The sequence below is a fragment of the Rhamphochromis sp. 'chilingali' genome, assembly GCF_963969265.1.
Source record: "Rhamphochromis sp. 'chilingali' genome assembly, chromosome: 16".
In the NCBI taxonomy this organism is placed as follows: domain Eukaryota; kingdom Metazoa; phylum Chordata; class Actinopteri; order Cichliformes; family Cichlidae; genus Rhamphochromis; species Rhamphochromis sp. 'chilingali'.
Window position 1 is genome coordinate 2,521,668 of NC_137943.1, and position 23,218 is coordinate 2,544,885.

General features: G+C 43.4%; 1 protein-coding gene across 1 annotated transcript in view; it reads right to left on the reverse strand.

The window, feature by feature from the left end:
• Positions 1–64: 64 nt before the first annotated feature.
• Positions 65–23,218, reverse strand: part of fam110b (family with sequence similarity 110 member B) — a 57,116-nt gene continuing 33,962 nt past the window's right edge. Inside the window, exons 3-5 of the mRNA XM_080861167.1 lie at positions 11,394–11,976; positions 8,999–9,402; positions 65–6,073 (exon numbers count right to left, since the gene is read on the reverse strand). Coding sequence (XP_080717293.1) covers positions 5,164–6,073; positions 8,999–9,402; positions 11,394–11,516 — 1,437 coding nt within the window. The 5' untranslated portion in view covers positions 11,517–11,976 and the 3' untranslated portion in view covers positions 65–5,163. The remainder of the gene's footprint in view (positions 6,074–8,998; positions 9,403–11,393; positions 11,977–23,218) is intronic.

Consider the following 23,218-nt stretch of genomic DNA (forward strand, 5'->3'; position numbering starts at 1 on the left):
TCATTTAGAGTTGCTAGTATTGAACCGATCATTGTAATACTTGAAGTTAACAACCTTCACCTTGAACGAGTTCAGTTTATTTCTGTAGCACCAGATCACAGCAGTCGTCTGTGCCAGCCCAGCTTCACGTTTGGACTGAAGAGAGCAGCCGCTGCTCAGGTTCCACCATCTTAGTTTAACAGGTCAACACTTACAAACATGAGCGGCAAGACATGGGAAAAGAAGACATTTATTGAAATAATGCAAAAGAAACTAAACACGAAGACATTTTTGTAATTTTTTTCTCCCAATCAAGCAAAATGTAACAGTTTCCACATCAAAAAACATGATCAACACTGAAACAGTCATGCCCGGCTTAATCCGACAGTTCTGTTTGAGGGCAACAGCAAAACAGCAGAGCTTTGTTCCCGGTCTTTTATAACACAGAAAAAACTGAAACACAACACACCGTCCTTTGAAAATCAAATATACATTTTCTTACAATATTTACACTTTGAATGAAAAGTAAAACAATTACCACTCTACATCCTTCTGTCCCGGAGTCAAAGGAAAAGCACATCATGTCGACAAAAGTGAAAATGGCACACAATGTCGCTGCTGCCGTACCATGCTGTCAGGGAGAAGCAGCAGGGTTTGCTTGATTCCACAAAGGATGCTGGGAAGACGTGAGACAAATGAAGGGTCAGGAACATGCTCAGCCTCAGGACAGGGCCAGTCCTCCAGCTGGCTTCACTTCACATCCACTGTCTTAGGAACATTAAACATCCCGCAACTCATGACAACTGTGTCCACACACTTTAGGATCACTTGGTTGGTGTTTTGTCTAATAACTCTGAGCTAGGGGTGGGGTTGTTGCTATTGTGAATGGGTGTATGTTAACCTAAATCATCAGAAGCCCCTCGGACACTGCACGACTATGGTAACGAGTGTCCTGCTTTACTGTTAATTATCTTTTACACAGGAAGCATCGCATTGTGTTCACTAAAACATCAAACTAGTGACTAAGACCAAAAACATAGTAAAAAAAGGGTTTAGGAGAAGTGGGCTAATTGTGTCACACATTTGCATACATGCAGTTGGAGGGCTCCCCCTGCTTGTCATTAAAAACAATGCTTTGACTTATTAAACATTTTAACCCAAACCACATAACCTGCAGCTGATAATCAGGTGTTGTCGCTGCATGTTCCTAACCAAACAGAGTAGAAAAGCGCGATATAAGAATCAGAGTTTAACAATGAATTTCATGACTTTTTTTTAATGTTTTCAGAGCACTAGTTTGACATTTTTAGAGGTCATATTTATATTCAGTATGCTGACAGTATCACTGTTCAGCATCATCTAATTATATCCTCTCCAATGTTAAGTGGGCATCTTCAGTTGCTTTCATGTTTACTACCATTTTCACTTGTGCTGGCAGTGTGTGCTCGCTGACTGAAGAATCAAGCGCTGGTTCGGGATCTGACGAGAGCCTTTTATACTGACACTTGGACTCAAGACACAACTCATTGCGTCTCCTCTAAGGTGCAGAGGCTGCTGGGAGAATGATGAGTCCTCAGAGAAAACCACTGCTTTCCTGGTACTTGTTTCCTTGTTTCCTTGCAGCTGAACTGAGTTTTTGTGTTTCACGAGGCACGTGTTATTTTCAAGAATTTGATGTTTGGAGGGTTTTTGAGATTATTACAGCTGTACACTTTGTTCATAATTACTCAGAAGAACAAGCATTATACTGTGACCCTAACTGCTCCAGCTCAGCAAAGACACGTCCCTGTGCATCATTTCAGGAAACAAGAACTTGTTCCTGTACCTGAGAGCACTATGTGAACAGCTAACCAGTGATGTACATTTAGAAATGTTTCATATGTTACATTCACTTATGACTGCATCTACGCTGCACCTGGAGTTCTGCAAGTATGAAACATTCAAAGCTGTAAGACATCTGGCAGCAGCTGTGTCCATTAGGTGAAGCTTTTCCATTCTGACACTGATTGTAAGCACGAAGGTGCTTTGAGCAAGCACCTTGTTTTTGGTTGCATTTGAAAGTGGACGGCTTTATAGGGAGCTTAACTAACATGTGAGTCATCTTACCCCCAACCCAAATTCAGTTTAACGTGGCAGAGCAGACTCCAGCTGTTTCAGACGTTTATGCTTCCACAGCACCAACACTATCTGCAGTGCAGGATGAGGGGCAGTGAAGTGAAGCCAGCAGGGTGCTTGGACCTTTGCAGACCTGTAAGTGAGCTAAAAGGAGGTGGTGGTGGGGTAGATGGAACTGCTGGCTGAGGCACTGCATTCACACCCATATGGCTTCAGGCCTTCAGACATGTCAGCGGCTTGCAGACAGATGTGAAGGGTGGTGTGGAACTCAGTAATCCGGCCACCGTCATTATTAGGAGCAAACAAAGGCAGAACGAAAGACTTTGCTCCTGTGATGGACTGACTGAGGGTTTGGATACAGTAGAGAGATGGAGTCAGCGCAGGGTGGCAGACGCACTGCTGGAGCTGTGTGTGGCTGCAGCGTGCAATCAGCGTGAGCAACACTTCAGTCTGACACCTTCATACACTGTTCTGCACTGCAATACGGTATGCATAATATTGCTTTCAGTGTAGGTGTTTGCACGTGGTGACACATGATGATTTGTACCAACACTGTTTCGACAGGAGAGTCTTGGTGTCCTGCAGCTTCACTCACGTTCTCATTAGGTTTCCACTGCAATAAAGGTTTGGACCGTCTGTGGATACATCTACAGGTCTGATTGTTTCAGCTTCTTCAACACCAGGCGTTTGGTTTATTTGGCTGCCACCAAAGAAAAGTCAGTAGTTGTGGTCTGTTTAATAGTCCCACTGACATCGGCGGCATGAAGTCAAGGTTTGGTACTTTAACACTTCTGTTGATGTCACCCTACGTCATGAAAGCAGCCTCACGGAAGAAATCTGTTCATTACCACAGTTAATTTTGACTTGAGTGGTACAATGGCTGTCTGAATGGGGAAAGGCTCCAACCCTCTGTGACCTTAAGATGGAGAAGTAGTTGGGAAATTCCCATTAAAACCACGGCTCTAATATCAAAAGCTTTCAAATTGAAACTAGAGGTCATGGTTTTCTCTAGAATACTGTAGACTCTTCACTTTACAGTGTAAAGTGCTTTGAGGTGACTGCTGTTGTGATCTGGTGCTAAATAAATACACCTGAATTGAATATGTCGTCTACAGATATCCCACCACAGGACACCTAAACTCTCCGCTGAAATGTTCTGTTGGCTGACACGGCAGCGTAATGAGACATTTGGCGATAAAGGCCAAAGAGTGCAATGATTTGATGGTGTAACCACATAAATATGCTCAGAGTTTGTGACATTAGTTTTTGTTTCATGTTCCTTGCTTTCCTTCTTGTCTCACTCACCACCCGCTCCGATGTCTTTATTTCGCAACTCTAACACCGTCTGTATTTCAGAGTTTTTCAACAATTTGCAGCAGCTTCATTGAGGCAAGTGACGAAGTCATCAATCCATCCTTTAACAGTCACTTTACGCAAATATCAAGTGATTTTACCGAGTTTGCTCTGACAGTTCAGTCGTGTTTGCAGCGGCGTCTTTCACAAGGTGTGTTTAGCAGCCTCATCAGCACTGCGTGCGGGCTGTTCTCACAGTGGACATTTGGACTTGTTACTGTAGGAAAGCACAGACGATGACTCCGTTCCACCAACTTATGAACAGTGACAAGTTATGGAAACAGGTGCTACTTGATAAGGATTTTCACTTTTTATTTAAAATTCATGTGCTGTTTAACCGTGGGTTATAGCAACAGGCATTTTATTGGGGCCATTTGTTAACTGCACTGTTACCCAAACCTCACAGTGTTGCTGTCTGGGGTTGCCAACTGCCCCGTTTTAGCTGTATAATGAGCAAACACTGGTTTGCCCCTTAGTCCACTTTAAATGTCCCATTTATTGACCATTACCTGCAATGTCACATACAGTGCATATGTGCACTACACCCAGCTGGTTGTGTATTGTGCTTCTGGCATGCCAGAGTGTCCCGTATTTGTTAGCTAAAAAGTTGGCAACCCTATTACTGTAAGTGAATGATGCTACTGATGTTTCTGATAAGGCAAAAAGCTGGAAACTGGGGAGCTGATCACCTCAAACAATCAGAAAAGTACTGTGAGGAAGAACTTCTGTGAGGTGCTAGACAAACCACAACGAGTGTGACGTCATTCACCAATGGTTTAGCAATAAGCTACATGCGCTGCATTGAGTGCAAATTTAGGCAGATTGTGTGAAAGACAGCTGCCTCCGTCCAAGAAATGTGCTGATTTAACGGGTCTTTGTTGTTTAAGCTTTCAGTTTATCACATGTATACATTTACTATGCAAACTTAGTCACAGGGTCAGAGGTTAGGTTTTTTTTGTTTCTTAGTGTCCCAAAGGGAGAACATATCCAAAGTATCTGTAATGAGCGATAAATGTAAGCAAGACTGAGGCCTGTATAAAATATTTCTGTGCTAGCTAAAGACAGTTAACCTGTAGCTTTATTTTTCTAACAGACAGCATTTGTGAGGTAAGATGATGTTCAACCACTTACAACTGGCCGACTGTTTCCTACTGAGGATGTGACCATGAAAGAGCACAAAAGTGGACTGAGGAACATTTCAAAGACGATGAGTGCAGGTGTCAAAGGCTACATTCAACAGAGTGTCAGTCGTACTGATGTCTGACAAGTCCAAATGTCCTCTGTGAGAAACGTCTTCAATCCTTTCTACTGCGATGGCCACATTATGGATCCTTGGACAAATGTAGTGCATTTCACTTTTGTTCCTGTTGCTTACACAACAGTTCATACAGTGTCCACAGAGAAGCAGTTAACGGCCACTCTAGAGTAAGCACTGAATTTGCTTTTCCTCTTCCTGTTCTTGGTGTTTTTCTTGTTCTAAACTTTGGAGGACTGCAGTCTTTGTCTTTTCTATAATCTTCAGACACTATTTTGTCTCTTTCCTTACCTGGCTTGGGTTATACCTGTGCACTCCTCCCTCTTTCATTCAGCTACACACAGTTGAAAAAGTTTTCGTTCAGCAATAAGACAACAGCCTCTTTATCTGTGAGAAATGCCGCTGCAGTGATTCCTTCAGAGATTAGGACAGTTTGTCTTTAGCCTAAAGAACCTCCACTTCTAAACATGGGACACTTTGTGTGACTCTCTCGCCTGCTTAATGCTATATAGCCATTTAATGACCCTTGCATTTCGCTCCACAGCCGAAATGCCATATGGCACACGCTCCCCAGCCTCCTCCTCTTCGTCCTCACCCTCATCCCCATCTGACAGACCATCATTGGAAGATCGCCGAGAACGGTCGCAGTCAGAGGAAATCATAGAAGCTGATCGGAAATTCAAACTGACGATATCCGAGTTGGCCCGTGCAAAGTTCTCCGGACCAACCGCCTCCAGCTCCTCAGGGTCGAGTCCGCAGTAGTTAAAAAAGCGTTCCACATCAGCTCCGGCCCGGGCGTAACGGTCTGACAGGTCTGATTTAGATCTGTGCAGCGAGGAGCGACGTGCCACTGACGAACCAGGTTCTAGCTCGAGGTTAGGATCAGCTAACATTTTTGAAGGATCTCCAAGATCACAAGGTAGCGACTGAGGGGTGGTGTTGTCACAAGGTGAGGGGGATGGGGCAGGACGAGGGGGAGGCAGTGACAAAGAAAGTGCAGGAGGAGGGAGGGAAGCAGGTTTGGGTTTTGGAGGGAGGGGCGGAGCTGAGGAGCTACTGGATCGTGCAGTACGGAGCGGCTTGCCATTGCACAGTCGCAGGAGGTCGGAGGATGAGTGGGAAGTAAGCAGAGGTGGCAGCGGGGACCGAGAACGATCCATAACGCCTCCTTCGCCGCTTCTCTCATCTTGGACTCGTCTGCTGAGATTCAGGTTTCCTCCCTGTTGCGGACTGCGACGCCCCCCGCTGTTGATCGGGGGAACCTTCAGTGAATGGGAGAAGGATCGGAGGGAGTGTGAGGTGCTGGGACTGGGAGTCGAGTCGGGTGGTTGTTCGTTAAGAGTCATGGTAGACCGATAGGTTAACGGCATCCTAGGAGCAGAAAACAGAAAGCTAAAATCCAAGGAGTCCAGCACAAACTAAATAAAGACACAGACACAAGTATTTGGATGGTAGCTTAGCTTTTGAAAACTTGCCTTTATAAACCACCACCATCAGCAGCCAAGTTAATGAACACCAGCCAACTGAGCGGTTGCTATAAGCACAGAGCTAGATTTACTTTTGATGTGCACCAGAGCAAGCCCCGATTTTGATGTTGGAACCTCCTGGTACTAAAGAGAATCCGTGACCGCACAGCTGAATGTTAGCACCGCCCACAGCTCTTACAGTATTTGGCTACGTTAAATAGGTACCATCTGTGGACAGCCGAGTCAGTCTGGGCTGATGTCACCACGTGGATTAGCATTCACAGCGGAGTATGGAACTATATTTATTTCAAAAGTTCAGAGTGAGAAAAAACATTATCTAAAGTCCTGTCACGTAATTTCAAAGTGCGTGCTGTGTGCATGCTTCTGCCGTTTAGCACACGCATGCCGCTGAACGCGCTCAAAGCCAAATCCTGCTCGCCAAATTACTTTTCACAGTTTGGAGGCCAAAGAAAGAGACGCCCTGATGTGACAATGTAAAGTTTGTGAGTTGCATCATGGCAGCAACACGAGCACCGTTTTACATCGGATTTGTTTACAATTTGGAAAATAAGTTATTATCAGCAACTATTGTTTACTGTGTAGCAGTAGAAATGCTGACGACTGTCACTAGATCACTTAAATACTGAAGAAACACTTCAAACCAGAAGATTTTAAAGTGTTGAAACCATTATTCTGGTGTACAATATAACATACCTTTAAAAAAACAAAACAAACAATCGTCATATCAAGGAGCAATAAAAAGGAAAAATATTTTTTGTAGTCAGTTGAGTAAACTTCCTTTTTCAGCAGCAGTCCTGTGAAAACTAAACTGAACCACCCTGAGCAGCCATAGCTGGAGGAGTCGTTTTCTTTATGGTTTTATCAGACTCTCACATTGCTGTGGAGAACTTCTGTCTCCCTCTTCTTTACAAGTCATCGAGGTTTTTGGATCTTTGTTTGTGCTCGGCTAGCTTAAGGTCTGTCCACAGCTTTTCAGTCAGGTTGAGGAAAAGAATCAAGCCTCTGCAGTGGCCCAGTCATTCTGATAGAGTTGTTTCTGTGATTGGGATAACTGGGCCTTATCACTAATACGTCCCAAGAAATATCAGGATTCTTGAAACGTGCCCACCAACCTATTTTGTTCTTACAACTAAACTAAACCAACAGCCAAAGTGGAGAAAGAGGTAATGATGCTGTAAGACAGAAGCCTGCACCGCTGAGGGAAAAAGAAGGACAAAGTTTGACTGAACCTGAAACTATCAGAGGAGGAAGCCAGAAAGTTGTAGTGATGACTGCAGTGACGAGACAGGAAACAAAAGTAATTCACCAAGAAAGCAGCAAAGCTCGAGCTAATAAAAACAGAAACCAGGTACATTTCTATCAGAACAAAAAAACTCACAAAATTGAGATTCTCCAGCATCTCTGGGAAATGAAACTGTAAGACATTCAGCAACAACGGAAATCATTTCATTCTTATTATCATCAGTAATAGCAAAAGCAGTTTTCAGTGTCAAGGCTTGTCTATGACAGCCTGGTCTAAATCGTACTTCATCGTCTTCATCTGTGGGTCTCAGTGAGTGTGAGGCGCTCAGATCATCATCCCACCGCCGCCATGCTGACAGTTGGTGTGAGAGGTTTGTGCCGTTTGGTTTTTCTCTTAAAGTAGAGATGCTGCTGTCTCCACTTTGGTCTCGTCTGTTCATAGGACATTAAACCTAATTGAATCGCGAGTACACAAAAATCTGTACGTAAATTGTGTATACAAACGTTACACGTACAAATGTTGGTTATTTATCATCTAGCTGACTTTGTTTGCGCTTCATGAACACATATTTAAAGTGCAAACAAACAAGTTATGACGGCCCGGCTGTCTTTTGGTCATTATCTATAGGTTTCGAATACACCAGAAGCCACATTTGTCTTCACTGCAGCTCATCTCAGGCTGACACTTCACTTCCTGCTTTCTTATTTTGCTTGTCATATTTTTGTCTTTTGCATATCAACATTGACCTCCAGACTTTTTGTTTAACTTAGTCACAGTGAGCATCTTAGCAGAAACTATTTTCAGAAGCTTTTCCGAGCTGGAGCTTTGATTTTTCATTATTAATATTTTTTAAAACTGTCCTCACAACAGTGGAAACATTTTGGGAAGCTGTGCCTTTTCAGGCTTCCTCTTTGGACACAACTTTTACTTCTTTCAGTCAGAGCTTCTCCAGTTTTGCTGGAGGCGGTCGTGTCTCAGGTGGTAGAGCACGCCATCTACCAATCAGAAAGATGGTAGATCTGTCCCTATCAGCACTTTCTCTGCTTCACCTGGAGGTAAACACTACACGTCTTTGGAACTTCATGTCAGGGGTTTGATTCCTGACCAGGGCATCTGTATCCAGTAAGGGTCCCTAGGCTAGACCCCCCTTCAGACTCTGCAGGCCTGCTAACTGAGGCCTGCAGAGTCTGGCGTGTAGCTCGTGGGCTTTTTGCAGTTTCTCTGAAGGCTGCATGGTCTGAGCTGGGGGGAATTTGCTGGAACGTGCACTCCTGGGAAGACTGTGGCATTGTGTTAACACACCTGACTGCTGCAGACTAGCAAACTGCCAAAACCTCTGATTTTACAGCTGCGGTCACACTTGATGATCAGTTAATCAAATGCTTTTGATTAACTGGACAGCAGTGAGGTTGTATATAGCTTTTCACAGGACTGTACCAAATATAACATACATTACCAAGTTACACTCAAAGTAACACGTTTAGAGAAACTTTCTGAATGGAGATATTTGAGCGCCACATAATTATTGATTACATATGTACACAAGATAAAAGTATATTATTTTACCCCGATGGTGTCCAACTCCTGGGCATTCCACCTGTTGACCTCATATGCACAGCACTCTTAGCTCCACCTCCAGATCCTGCTGCTGAAGAAGACGATGAGTTTAGCAGATTTTTTAGGATCTCTAGGTTTAAATTCTCCCGTTTGATGCTGCCACAGCTTGTTGCGCACGTGTCTGACTTGGCATTGTTATTGGATGCTTTGAAAGGTAACCCGCCTCCACTGCCTCCTCCACCGATGCCAGGACCTCTCTTGGATAGCAGGGGATGGCCAGCAGGTGGTTTAACGAGCACAGGTGGTTTGATTGGCTCCTGCTTGGCATTGATGACTTCCTGGCTCTTGACATACTTGGCCTTATCAGCTTCTAGTCTTTCAACAGCACTGAGGCGCTTAGGGTTTGGTTCCACCTGAGACACAGGTTAAAAAAGAGAGATGGCATTGAATCAGTCCCTTACCTTATTCTATATGCGTGCAGCAGGGGTAGGAATCGAGTTGTTTTGGGTTATTTCTGTGTGTTTTTTAAAAATCTGTTATTGTGTTCTTCTCACTCCTTGTCTGAAACAAGCGATAGGAGACAAACATGATACAACCCCGTTCATTTGGTGATGCAGCTGCAGATCATCTCGGAAGAGATTCACGAGTTCATAAAGTCAGGAAGTGTTACACTGCCTAATGTTGGGATACAACGAGTGAGCATTGGAAATTTATCCACTCATCTTTTTTCCCTTTTGCATCACATAACGTTTGGACACTATAGAAACAGACACTGATACATCCTGATTTTTACCAAAGTCTTTCTACAAGCACGTCTCACCTATGCAGCACTGATGTACAGAATCAGCAAATGTTATTAAAAATGCTTTAAAATTTGGCAGCTTTGCCTTAGAAAAAGCTTTAAAACGCTTTTTCCCCAGCACGTTATATTTGTACTATACAGGCACAGCTTCGCATCTGTACGAATTCTCTGGCTCGCCTCAGCGTTTTAAAGGAAGAGTGCAGAGGTGATGAGCATTACAGGAACAAGAAAAACGACAGCACGCAGCTCCACCTCTGATGTGCATTTGGAACTGAAACAAGATAATGGCTCTGTGGTGATCGGGGCAGGTTAACTGCCATCTTTGCCATTACACAATTCTATTCTATGCTTATTTATATTTAGGACTTTCTGAGTTTCTCACAGCCCTAAATTTGCAACAAGCTTCCACACTTTAAACATTTACAGCTAAGTGCATATCTACAAGGTCATGTAAAAGTTGTTGCAATTGTGTCTACGAGCAACTTGACGGCAACAGTGACAGCCTACATGATCAGCAACAGACGATGGAGCCCCGTCAGCAGAGCACAGCAATACTTCATACAACTCTAACTGTGACGTGGATTAAGACCAGTCAAAGGAGCTTGCAAAGAAAAGCGTCTGGACTTCTTTAAGTTGCTTGAAGACGTTTCACCTCTCATCCGAGAAGCTTCTTCAGTTCTAAGATCAAATGGTGGAGAGTCCCAGATATAAACCTAGTGGGAGTTTCCCCCCACAGAGGGACAAAAGGACCCCCTGATGATCCTCTAATCGCCTGAGTCAAGGTGGGAAACTGGGCGTGGGTCCCAATCAGCCAGAGTTTCGGGTGAGTTCATTGTGAAACCTGGCCCCACCTTATCATGCGAATTCCTGAGGTCAGATGGCCCAGGATGTGAGTGGCCGTTAAGGCGTCTGGGAAGGATCTCAAAACTGGATTATAGATGGCAGAGAGTTGGTGTCGTAAACCCCGCCTCTGTTCAAAGATGGTCGCTCACAGTGGACATAGATGCTTCTTTCACTCCTCTTTCAAACCATCTGTCCTCTCTGTCCAAAATGTGAACATTGGCATCCCCGAAAGAGTGACCTTTGACCTTTAGATGCAGATGGACAGCTGAGTCTTGACCTTAGAACTGAAGAAGCTTCTCGGATGAGAGGTGAAACGTCTTCAAGCAACTTAAAGAAGTCCAGACGCTTTTCTCTGCAAGCTCCTTTGACTACAATGACCTGGATGACTGAGAACCTTCACAGACAGATTAAGACCAGTGTTAGTTCCAAATGGATGGACACCTTTTTCTGACAGTGGTACAGTGGGTGTTACTACAACAGGATATTAATTGCATTGTAAAGCGCTAACTAGTTCTTTTTAAGACAAGTTTCACTGTACAATACAGTCACAAATGGTGCAGGCATTTTGATCAGCGCTTATTAAAACATGGTATTATACGACTCACAAATGACCAATTATTATGGAATTATATTGGTTATACAAATGAGCTCGACCCTGGAATTTTGTGGCCAAAACACTTAAAGTTATGACCTCTGATGCTTCAGTTCAATCCCACATTTACCTGAACAGATCTCTGTACATCCTAACACACACAGTACCTGTCTCCTGAAGTACTCGGGGCCCTTGTTGAGGATGCGGAGGGGTACAGTGGAACTGAAGGGCGTTGCAGGGCCAGCAGCCTTGCTATCTGGCAGGGCTGGAGTCAGTGTCTCTGTCGGCATGGCAACAAGGCGATTGGGGTGGTCTGCCGTGGTGGCAACGGGTGTGGGGGGGTCGACACGGGGTGGGGGCACCTGAGGACCCCCAAAGCATGAAGACAGAAGGTGTAGAAGAAAGTGTCTAGAGAAAGATGAAGCTCCTGGCTCGTCTCATCGCCCGTGGGACTGAACCGAACTCTGTGGGTGGGGGCAGTTACATCCACTTGTGTTCTTTCTATTAGCAGTGCTTCTACAGAAACAGCTGAGATGGTCTCCTAGTCTTTGGCGCTTGGATTCTGTTGACCTATTTGTCGAGCAAGATGGGCAGATAGATGATAGGAGAGTGAACGAACAGGAAGAACAGTAGGAGTGTACTGGGCAGTGAGAGAAGTGGAGTTTCCAGCAAAAACACGGGACAGCAGGAGACCAAAGTCCTGCTGCTCTCCACCTTTGCTTCAGCGTTCTTTTCAGTTCACCACACGATCTGAAAGAGGTTAAAAAAACAGAAAGAAAGACAAAAGCCAATCAGATTAGGGTAACACACTGACATGCACCTAGCAACAATAGCAGGAATAGCCAGGACCACAGAGGAAGTCCCTGCAAGGTGTCATGAACGGTTTGTCATCACACCAACAACAAGCTACACAACATTAAAAAGTGACAACAGTTATATAAACATCTTAAAACGTTGTTGCCTTCATCCAATCTGGAAAATACATTTGTTCAAACACAAGGCGCTTATTTTGGGCATTTCATCAGTCACACAAACTGATGGCTGCACCAGGGACAGTTTAGGATTCAATATCTTGGTCAAGGACACCTTGTCATGCTGTGAGCCACAGTGGGCCCACTGTCCACGCACAGTTCAAAGCTAGCATTTTGCACAGCACGAGTAGCTTAGAAGATCTTTGGGGGTGTTAAAGCAACACATGTTGGTACCCAGATGTCTTCTTCTGGAAAAGTCTTGATTACTTCAGAAATTCAGTATCAGACCACACTCCTGATGTACAGCAGCATGGCTCCATATCACAGACTGCTGGTTTACCTGTCACCCACTGAAAACACTGGGACCACTGTAACACAACAACAGTCCTGGATGACTGAGCAGCTGAAATCCTCTATCAAGCACCGATGGGAAAACCTTTGCCTTCCAAAGAGCTTTCTGTTTTCAGAATTTCTTCTCTTTTTATTTTCATTGAATTGCTAGTTGTGCCTTTCTGTTTAGCTAATATCCTGAAACCAAACGCTGTTCTTCGACCATGATTATGCAGCAGAGATTATTCAAAACGTAGAGACTGCAACGGGATAAAGAAGGCACTAAAGGAGAAAGGCACTCGTTTACAGACACTAATAAGAGAATCGACTGTGACAACGGAATCCGAACCTACAGCAACGCACACGAAGCAGCGCTGGAACTAAAGAGACGCAGCTTCAGCGTAGTGGTATCCGCTCTGAGAGAGGAGGATGCCTCAGCTGCAACCAGACGGAAGGAGCAACTAAAATGGCAACGCCTGGAAAAGAGCCAGAAGGAAGGCTGATCTACAGCTGCAGGGAGAGCCAAAGAAAAACTCTGGATATTCAAAAGGAGCACCCCGGAATGACTACGATGGTGTGGTGTGGGAACAACAACGGGTCAGATGTAAATTTGCTTCAGATGCTTATAGCTGGGAGCAGCTTTCGAAATTAAGAGCGCTGGACAAATAGGATGGTGCTTGTTTCATCACTAGCCCCCAGCGTAGGGCCTTGTCTTTACGACAGGCCTTTCCCATGACCCACCAGCAGGGTTATGGAGCAGGACAGTTATCTGCCCCACCATTGGAGTTCACAGTATTATTTGGTCTTCTTCCATGTTAGATGTTCCATTACAGTTCTGGACTCTTATAGAGTATCATTTTTGTTTATAGGGCTGACTGTTGGAATGTTAATGGTCTTGGCAATCCTATAAAAAGGAGTAAAGTCACTGCAAAAATGAAAAAGGCAAGAGCAGCTTCTCCCAGAAACACACATGAAAACGAACATGAGAAGATGAAAAGCTAGGCTATATAAACTCTTTCTGCAGTTCATGTAAGAACAGCAGGAGGGGGGTTATTACACTAATATCTAACCGCGTCAATTTTGAAGTGATGAAAGTGGAAGCCAATAAAGATGGTAGAGATGTCATTGTTAAAGGCAGAATCAACAGCACTGTGTCAATATAGACGCACCTCCAGAGAGTGACCTGACATGTCTCAGGCTTGTTTTTGATCAAGTAGTCTCCCTGAGTGAAGGTATTTATAAGAAGAAGGAATATTATATCAAACTACAACGAGCACTGGACAGCATTCACACAACATACTGTGTCTAAAAATGTGGAAATGTTTTAAAAAATTAAGGAAAGTGAACTATTTGAGGTGCTGAGGGATTTCCATCCAGAAGAAAAAGACATTACACATTACTCTGCAACTCACAAGGTCTATTCCAGAACTTTTTCCTGATGAACACTACAGAGAGACAGAGGGTCTCAGATTGTACAATTGGGACAGCTGACACATCAGATCATAACACCATTCACCTGACAGTTAACCTGGAAGACTTAAAACGAAGGACCCAACAGAGACTAAACATTGGAATTTTGAACAAAAAAACAATAGTGCAGGAAATAAAGAAAGAAACTCGAGATTGTAATAATTTAAACAAAGATAATGAAGTGGAACCCACAACAGTCTGGGATACGGTTAAGGGTGTAATGAGAGTGCTGTGGAAGTTTTAACATAAACTGCAAACACTGATGAGCATCTGGTTTAATCACATTGTCAAACACCAAAGTGGTCTCTAACAATGAAAAACAAAGCGTTTCTTTAAATACAGGGGTGAACAAAAACACACCTCTTACATATTGTCCCATCGCATGAGCCTATACCCTCAGCTCCCTCCTTCAAACCTTTCCTTTAAACAGAGAGATGCACCCTTGTTTTTCACTTAGCTGTCACCCAGAGATTTACCTCTCGAATCCTCCCTGATAAGGGAAGGAGCCTCACCATCTGTTTAATGTCTCCCATGAACTCACAATGCCCCACTGTGTGTGTGTAGAACACATGCGATGCTATCCTACATGTATATAACTACAGTGGCTTGCAAAAGTATTCGGCCCCCTTGAACTTTTCCACATTTTGTCTCATTACAGCCACAAACATGAATCAATTTTATTGGAATTCCAGGTGAAAGACCAACACAAAGTGGTGTCTGTGAAGGTTCTCAGTCATCCAGGTCATCATAGCCAAAGGAGCTTGCAAAGAAAAGCGTCTGGACTTCTTTAAGTTGCCTGAAGACGTTTCACCTCTCATCCAAGAAGCTTCTTCAGTTCTGAACTGAAGAAGCTTCGCAAGCTCCTTTGAATACAAAGTGGTGTACACATGAGAAGTGGAACAAAAATCATACATGATTCCAAACATTTTTTACAAATAAATAACTGCAAAGTGGGGTGTGTGTAATTATTCAGCCCCCTGAGTCAATACTTTGTAGAACCACCTTTTGCTGCCAGTCTTTTAGGGTCTGTCTCTACCAGCTTTGCACATCTAGAGACTGAAATCCTTGCCCATTCTTCTTTGCAAAACAGATTAGATGGACAGCGTTTGTCAACAGCAGTTTTCAGATCTTGCCACAGATTCTGGATTGGATTTAGATCTGGACTTTGACTGGGCCGTTCTAACACATGGATATGTTTTGTTTTAAACCATCCCATTGTTGCCCTGGCTTTGTGTTTAGGGTCGTTGTCCTGCTGGAAGGTGAAGCTCCGCCCCAGTCTCAAGTCTTTTGCAGACTCCAAGAGGTTTTCTTCCAAGGTTGCCCTGTATTTGGCTCCATCCATCTTCCCATCAACTCTGACCAGCTTCCCTGTCCCTGCTGAAGAGAAGCCCCCCCAGAGCATGATGCTGCCACCACCATATCTGACAGTGGGGATGGTGTGTTCAGAGTGATGTGCAGTGTTAGTTTTCACACACAGCGTTTTGCATGTTGGTCTCATCTGACCAGAGCAGCTTCTTCCACATGTTTGCTGTGTCCCCCACATGGCTTGTGGCAAACTGCAAACGGGACTTCTTATGGTTTTCTGTTAACAATGGCTTTCTTCTTGCCACTCTTCCATAAAGGCCAACTTTGTGCAGTGCACGACTAATAGTTGTCCTGTGGACAGATTCCCCCACCTGAGCTGTAGATCTCTGCAGCTCGTCCAGAGTCACCATGGGCCTCTTGGCTGCATTTCTGATCAGTGCTCTCCTTGTTCGGCCTGTGAGTTTAGGTGGACGGCCTTGTCTTGGTAGGTTTACAGTTGTGCCATACTCCTTCCCTTTCTGAATGATGGCTTGAACAGTGCTCCGAGGGATGTTCAAGGCTTGGGAAATCTTTTTGTAGCCTAAGCCTGCTTTAAATTTCTCAGTAACTTTATCCCTGACCTGTCTGGTGTGTTCTTTGGACTTCATGGTGTTGTTGCTCCCAATATTCTCTCAGACGACCTCTGAGGCCGTCACAGAGCAGCTGTATTTGTACTGACATTAGATTACACACAGGTGCACTCTGTTTAGTCATTAGCACTCATCAGGCAACGTCTATGGACAACTGACTGCACTCAGACCAAAGGGGGCTGAATAATTACGCACACCCCACTTTGCAGTTATTTATTTGCAACAAATTGTGGAATCATGTATGATTTTCGTTCCACTTCTCACGTGTGCACCACTTTGTGTTGGTCTTTCACGTGGAATTCCAATAACATTGATTCATGTTTGTGGCTGTAATGTGACAAAATGTGGGAAAGTTCAAGGGGGCCCAATACTTTTGCAAGCCACTGTAAGTGAGAAAGTGATATTACTATTACCAAAGTGATCAATACATTAAATAAAGGAATTTCCATTACAAGAGGTAAACTGATTTCTTGAGTTGAATATGACAATTTAAAAAAAGGGAACTAGGAACTAGGCAACACCAAACTGACCGGAGTGAGGAATTATCAAAAGAAATAAGAATAATAAAACACACCCTGGACAAAAAACACATGTGAAGAACGGGGAAAGAAAATGCTAAACAAACATTTTATGAATTGGGATCAAAAGCAACACAAATTCTAGCGAGGCGCCTTAGAACACAAAGAACTAAACACTCAATACCTAAAATTAGAGACCTATCTACTAATGAATTTACATTCGACCCAGAGATGATTCAAACAATCTTTAAAAGTGCCTATGAGATGCTGTGCTCCACACCTACTGATTCAAATGTGACTGAAATCCAAAACTACTTGTTCAAATTGGACCTTCCAACAACAGACACAAACCTGAGCGAAGCATTAACATCTATGAAGGAATTAGACAATGTTAGCAAACTGAAGGCAAACAAAAGCCCCGGGAGTGACGGAGCTTTTCCTTTAACTGGACACTTAAGGCTACTATCCAGCCCTCAGGGACGCTGTCATCCCAGTAATCCCAAAAGAAGGCAGAAACAAAGACTACTGTGAGACTACTGTTCTCTGTTATAGAGAGGATGGGTTTTAGTAGGAATATACAAGCCCTTTACATTGAACCAATGGCACCCTTCCAGACAGATTGACACTCTATAGAGCCGCTACACTTGCTGTTTAAGCCCCTCGTTGTTTGTCTTGTTCACTGAACCCTTGGCCCAAGAAATCAGGCAAAACAGTGACATTAGAGCAGTGGTTCACAAGTGTGTGGCGCACCCCACCACACACTTGTGAACCTCGCAGAAAAGTCATGCAGAACTAATGTTGAACATCAGAATCACTTTTATGGCGCAACAAAGAAATTTAATATACTATTTAACAGAGGTGGGACCAAGTCATTGTTTTGCAAGTCTCAAGTAAGTCTCAAGTCTTTATCCTCAAGTCTCAAGTCAAGTCTCAAGTAATGTCAGGCAAGTCAGAGTCGAGTCTCAAGTCACTGGTGTAAAAGTCCGAGTCAAGTCACAAGTCTGAAACTTTGAATTTCAAGTCCTTTCGAGTCTTTAAAAAAAAAAAACAACGAAAAAATAATGTTGCAGTTATGCTAAATGTAAATATTAGACCATGTAATTTTAAATCTGTGTTTTTCTCAACACATGACAAAAGTGAACGTAGAAAATATACACAAATTGTGAAATTGCACCTCTTTAAAATGCAGCTCAATTAAACTTAGCTCCAAGAATAATTTTCACCGACAGTTCTGAGATAAGCTGCATGTTATTCTTGGATGCGGTTGTAGGACCAGCTTTAAAATCGCATGACAAAAATATCATACATATTAAAAAAAACTGTATCACCAACGTAGCCTGGAAAACATTTGCTAGTTAGATGAAGTCAGCTATCTCATCGTAGCATATTTATATGCATATTTATAATCATACGGTTCTTGGAGTGAGTGCATACACTCATGAAGTTTAGTAACTTCAGGTCACTGCAACAAGCCCAGGTACAGTTTACCGACGGATGGGTACAGGACCTTGAAATGCACCGTGTAGAACGAAAGACCATCGTACGTATCATAAGTTTACCAGTCTCACAAATTGTCGTCATAAATACACATTCATTAACCGTTTATTAATAGGACCTTTGAGCTCAACGGTAATTAATTAGCAGTGGAAATAATTTCTGGTACCCATCACAGAAATGTAGCAGTGACAATAATATTGTATGCTGTAATCGTACTGGGCAATTAGTGATACAAAAAACCTGTTTTATCCTGTGAATAAAAGTATATGTTTTTGTCAATGTACCATAATAACAGAAGCGAAACGCAATATTGTGTCAGGACAATTCACTATTTATGCACAATAAATAAAGGAGCATAGCGCGACAATTTCTGTTCAGCGCCAGACTTGCTTGTAACCTATATCACCAATTATGTTATGAAAATGACGTATTAACTACTAAAAAACACTGACCTTCGTGTAAATGCTTGGAGCAGACTAACCTGTGAGCTGGAGTGTTCTGGGACGTTATATTTGGTCTTTGAATGGCTGCAATCCAGTCGCCTCTTTGTTACTTCGGAAACATGGCTGAACAATTTCTCTTCAACGACGTAATCCGATAACAACCGATCTCTTTACCCGTCGGCTTCCCGTGGCTGTCATGCGACCGGCTATTGCAGTTAATGATACAACGGCTTCTTGCCATTTTTGTGTTTCTTTTTATCGCTGTATAACTGATTTTAATTGAAAGCCTGCGTGCGCTAGTACCGCTTGCCACGAGTTCCCAGAATCCTTTGCGGTTCTACCCGTGAATGACGTCACATTTTCAATCTCTATATAATATGCATGTTAAATTTTATATTTGGGGTAAAATATCAAGTCTTTTCAAGTAAACCGGTTCAAGTCCAATTCAAGTCCCAAGTCATTGGTGTAAAAGTCCAAGTCAAGTCACAAGTCTTAGAACATTTTTTCAAGTCAAGTCTAAAGTCATAAAATTAATGACTCGAGTCTGACTCGAGTCCAAGTCATGTGACTCGAGTCCACACCTCTGCTATTTAATAATATGTGCATCCGCTGCAGCCGCTGAAAAGCTGCAGCTGCTGAAAAGCTGCAGCCATGTGTGTGTCGACAGCCGCAATAAGAAGTGTACTGAAAAGTGTGAACATGTGGTCGGGTCTGTCATACATCGTTTACAGTGATGCCGAAACCCAGGATTGGGGCACGAGACACCCAGCCACATGTTCGCACTTTCAACTTACACACGCGGCTGCAGCGGCTGCGCATATTATATATTATATAAATATCAGGCAGGCAGGAGGCCAAGGGTTTAATTCAAAACTTTGCAGTTAGAGAAGGAGCACGGAGGACTCTCTTTACCGAATTTAAGATAACGTTTGTGTCATGGTCCGTGGTCCTGTGTCTGTGGAATGCGTGATGCTCGGGTAGCCACAGCAGGTGTGCTGGGCCATCACCAGCACACCTGCTCTCCATCCCGGTGGTTACACGGAGATCCACTTAATCCGGCGCTGACGGATGCTCCACGCCAGTTCGTAGTCATCCCCACAGTGGTAACCAGACTTCCACGAAAAGTGTGCATTCTCTTCTGCTTGGAACTTTGTTTAACCTGCCTACTTCTGTCCAGGTTTCTACTCGGCGTCTGCTACCTGCCTGTCCTCCGGCTCAACTGGATCTCGCGGTGCTCACCTGGCCCACTCGCCATTCCACGGACTTCCTGCCCCCACGGACTGCCACACTTCCCTCCCGAGCTCCCACGGTTCCGTTCTATCGTAAGCCCCTACTCTAACTCAGTCCTGATATGTTCTCCCCGCTTCCTGGCTCCCTAGTAATCATCTCCCCTTTCTATTGCAGCCCCCCGCCGTCCCGATCCCGGCTTCCTCGTGTCATTGTTTCCCCGGATTTTTAGTTTCTGTTTTGCTCTCTACTTTCCCCGGGTCGCCTTTCGTTGTTTTATTAAAGTGTCTTTTTGTTAGCTCGGAGTCTGCGCCTGGATCCTTTCGTGCCCGCGCACCACGGCGCATGACAGTTTGTAGTCCACCCAAATGAGATAAATAGTGTGTTGATGCTCTTCAGACTTCCACTTCCAGAGTTCCACCTCAGGCCAGAATATGAGAGAAATATATCAGACCCCAGGAAGAGGATAACATACTTGTAACAGAAACACTGGCAGTATGGACAGAGATAGTAAAGAGATATGAACTGGAGGGAGAGTGCCATCTGCTGCTGTGGCCTTCACACACCAGGAGAGACTGACCAGACTTTTACAAGTGGACCGACAGAGGCATAACAGCAACAGGCAGCATGGCTGATGGAAATACCTTTAAGTTATTGGAAAAAGTAAAAGAAACAAATAATTTAAAATAGAGAATAAAGACTTGTTCCAGAATCTGCAGACACTTCTATAGTCGTGTCCAAATTCATGGGCTGCATCCTCCTGAGGACCCGGCCTTCGCGGTCTACGTGGGCCGGGTCCTCAGAAGGTCGGGTTGGCCGGAAGTAAACGGCTGTGAAATTGGACGGTCTAGCCTTCTGATTAGCGTCACCGCTGTCTCAGCGTCTGCTCCTTGATATCTAAAATATAACAGGACACTGGTGTAAATTCTCGACCATCTCACACTTCTGTTTAATCAGTTTTCTGTTTGATGTTTATTCAGCTGTGTAAAAACCACCCGGGGGATTAATAAAGTTTTATTTTATCTAATCGAATCTAATAACTTTAATCTCAGCCAAACCGATTTACTCACGAACAAACAAAACACTGAAAAAAGCCAAACATTAACATTTTTAGATTATCTAAGTGAATTATATATTACGTTTAACCTGAGTAGCGAAAGACCGCGGTGATCTGAAAATGATGTGCCGGGAGTTTGCTGTTCTCGGCGGCTCCAGTGACCCTCGAGCTTCCAGCTATCTATCGAGCTGGTGGGTAGCAGACGTCTCCGAAAACGTCGGAGCACTTTTGAAAATATGTGATATCTTGATAAACTGACAACCAACAGCTACATTCTCGCCTGAAAATGTTTATTTATAAAAGTTTATTTTGTGACCCAGAAAGAGTAATAAGAGTAATATTAAAAACTTAGTAGCGTCCGCCATTGTTGAAAACTGGAATTGGCTGAGCTGTGCTATGAATTCTAGGATAAGGTGGGCCACGAAGGACACACCCGACCCATCCTTCAAATTCGGAGAAAAGGAGGACACATTTGTCGGCTGTGTTCAGAGGAGTCTACGAATTTGGACAGCTTTCCGTCGCATCGCTGTGATGTAATCGGCCTACAAATGCCTCAGGAGGATGCAGCCCATGAATTTGGACACGCCCTATGACACTCAGGTGAAACCACAGCTACCAGTTAACTGTAGTATGCTGATGAAGACGATGTGGAATCCTATCAAACAGGTGCCATCTACAGCAGTTTCTAAACTTAACAATTGGTACTTTTAAATACTCTAGGAACAACAAGTAGGCCTGCAGAGCGAGAGCGAAGTGCTCTAATGGGGTGATATGGTACTACAAGGTCATTAAGATAAGATGGGGCCTGATTATTTAAGACTTTGTATGTGAGGAGCAGGATTTTGAATTCAATCCTGGATTTAACAGGAAGCCAATGAAGGGAAGCCAAAACAGGAGAAATCTGCTCTCTCTTTCTAGTCCCTGTCAGGACTCTTGCTGCAGCATTTTGGATTAGCTGAAGGCTTTTCAGGGAGTTTTTAGGACATCCTGATAATAATGAATTACAGTCGTCCAGCCTGGAAGTAATAAATGCATGAACTAGTTTTTCAGCGTCACTCTGAGACAGGATATTTCTAACTTTAGAGATGTTGCACAAATGGAAGAACGCAGTCTTACATATTTGTTTAATATGTGCATTGAAGGACATGTCCTGGTCAAAAATGACTCCAAGGTTCCTCACAGCGTTACTGGAGGCCAAGGTAATGCCATCCAGAGTAAGAATCTGCTTAGATACCATATTTCTAAGCTTTTCAGGGCCGAGTACAATAACCTCAGTTTTATCTGAATTAAGAAGCAGAAAGTTAGCGGCCATCCAGGTCTTTATGTCTTTAAGACATTCCTGCAGTTTAACTCATTGGTGTGTGTTATCTGGCTTCATGGACAGATAGAGCTGGGTGTCATCTGCATAGCAGTGTAAATGTATGCTATGTCTTCTGATGATGCTGCCTAAGGGAAGCACAGAGATGAGTCCACTGTCAGAGGCCATAAGAAGATCATTTGTAACCTTCACTAAAGCTGTTTCTGTGCTGTGCTGAGCTCTGAAACCTGACTGAAACTCTTCAAATAAACCTCTGCAGATGATCTGTTAGCTGTTTGACAACTACTCTTTCAAGGATGTTTGATATGAAAGGAAGGTTGGAGATTGGCCTATAATTAGCTAAGACTGCTGGGTCTAGAGATGCTTTTTGAGTAAAGGTTTAACTACAGCCAGCTTGAAGGCCTGTGGTACATAACTGATTATTAGAGATAGGTTGATCATATTTAAGATCGAAGCATTACTTAATGGCAGGACTTCTTTGAGCAGTTTTGTAGGAATGGGGTCTAAAAGACACGTTGATGGTTTGGAGGAAGTAATTATTGTAGTTAATGTGGTTCTCTTATTTAAAACTGAAGTAAAAAAACAAAACAAACAAACCCTGATTTTCTTTCTTTTTTTCTTTCAATTTGAATTAAGCTGCAAGCACCAATCAGCAGGCCCTGGCACCTTTGCTCACCTCCGTAGTCATAGCCCTTTATTGTGAGGATGTAGCCCCAAATGTAGTCATGTAGTTCTAACAGTGATCAGTATGAATACATATTGTGCACAGTATCATTTAAGCAATGCTATCAAACCAGATTAGATCAATATTAAATGTGTTCTATATTTGAAAGGTAAGCAGCAGAGCTGCTCTCCATGCTATTCCAAATAGCCTTCTATAATCTCAACTTTGGTCAGACCCCCCCTAACCCTGACCCTTATAGAAGTGCTCTATAAGGGTGACACGGTACTATGAAGTCTTTAAGATTAGATGGGCCCGGTTATTAATGACCTTATCTATGAGGAGAGGGATTCTATGTCCTTTTCTTTTTCAAAGTCCTCCATTTGGAAACAAATGTCTCTTTGTCCAAATTATTAATTATTAATTAACTGTATAAAATTACAGTAAAGTAACAGTAAAATTTGTTTTGTTCCCAAATGATTCTGGAGATCATCACAATGAAAAGTTAGTCGACACGTTTGCATTGTCCTTTTTAAAATTATGCTTTTGTGACATGAATGTGCGTC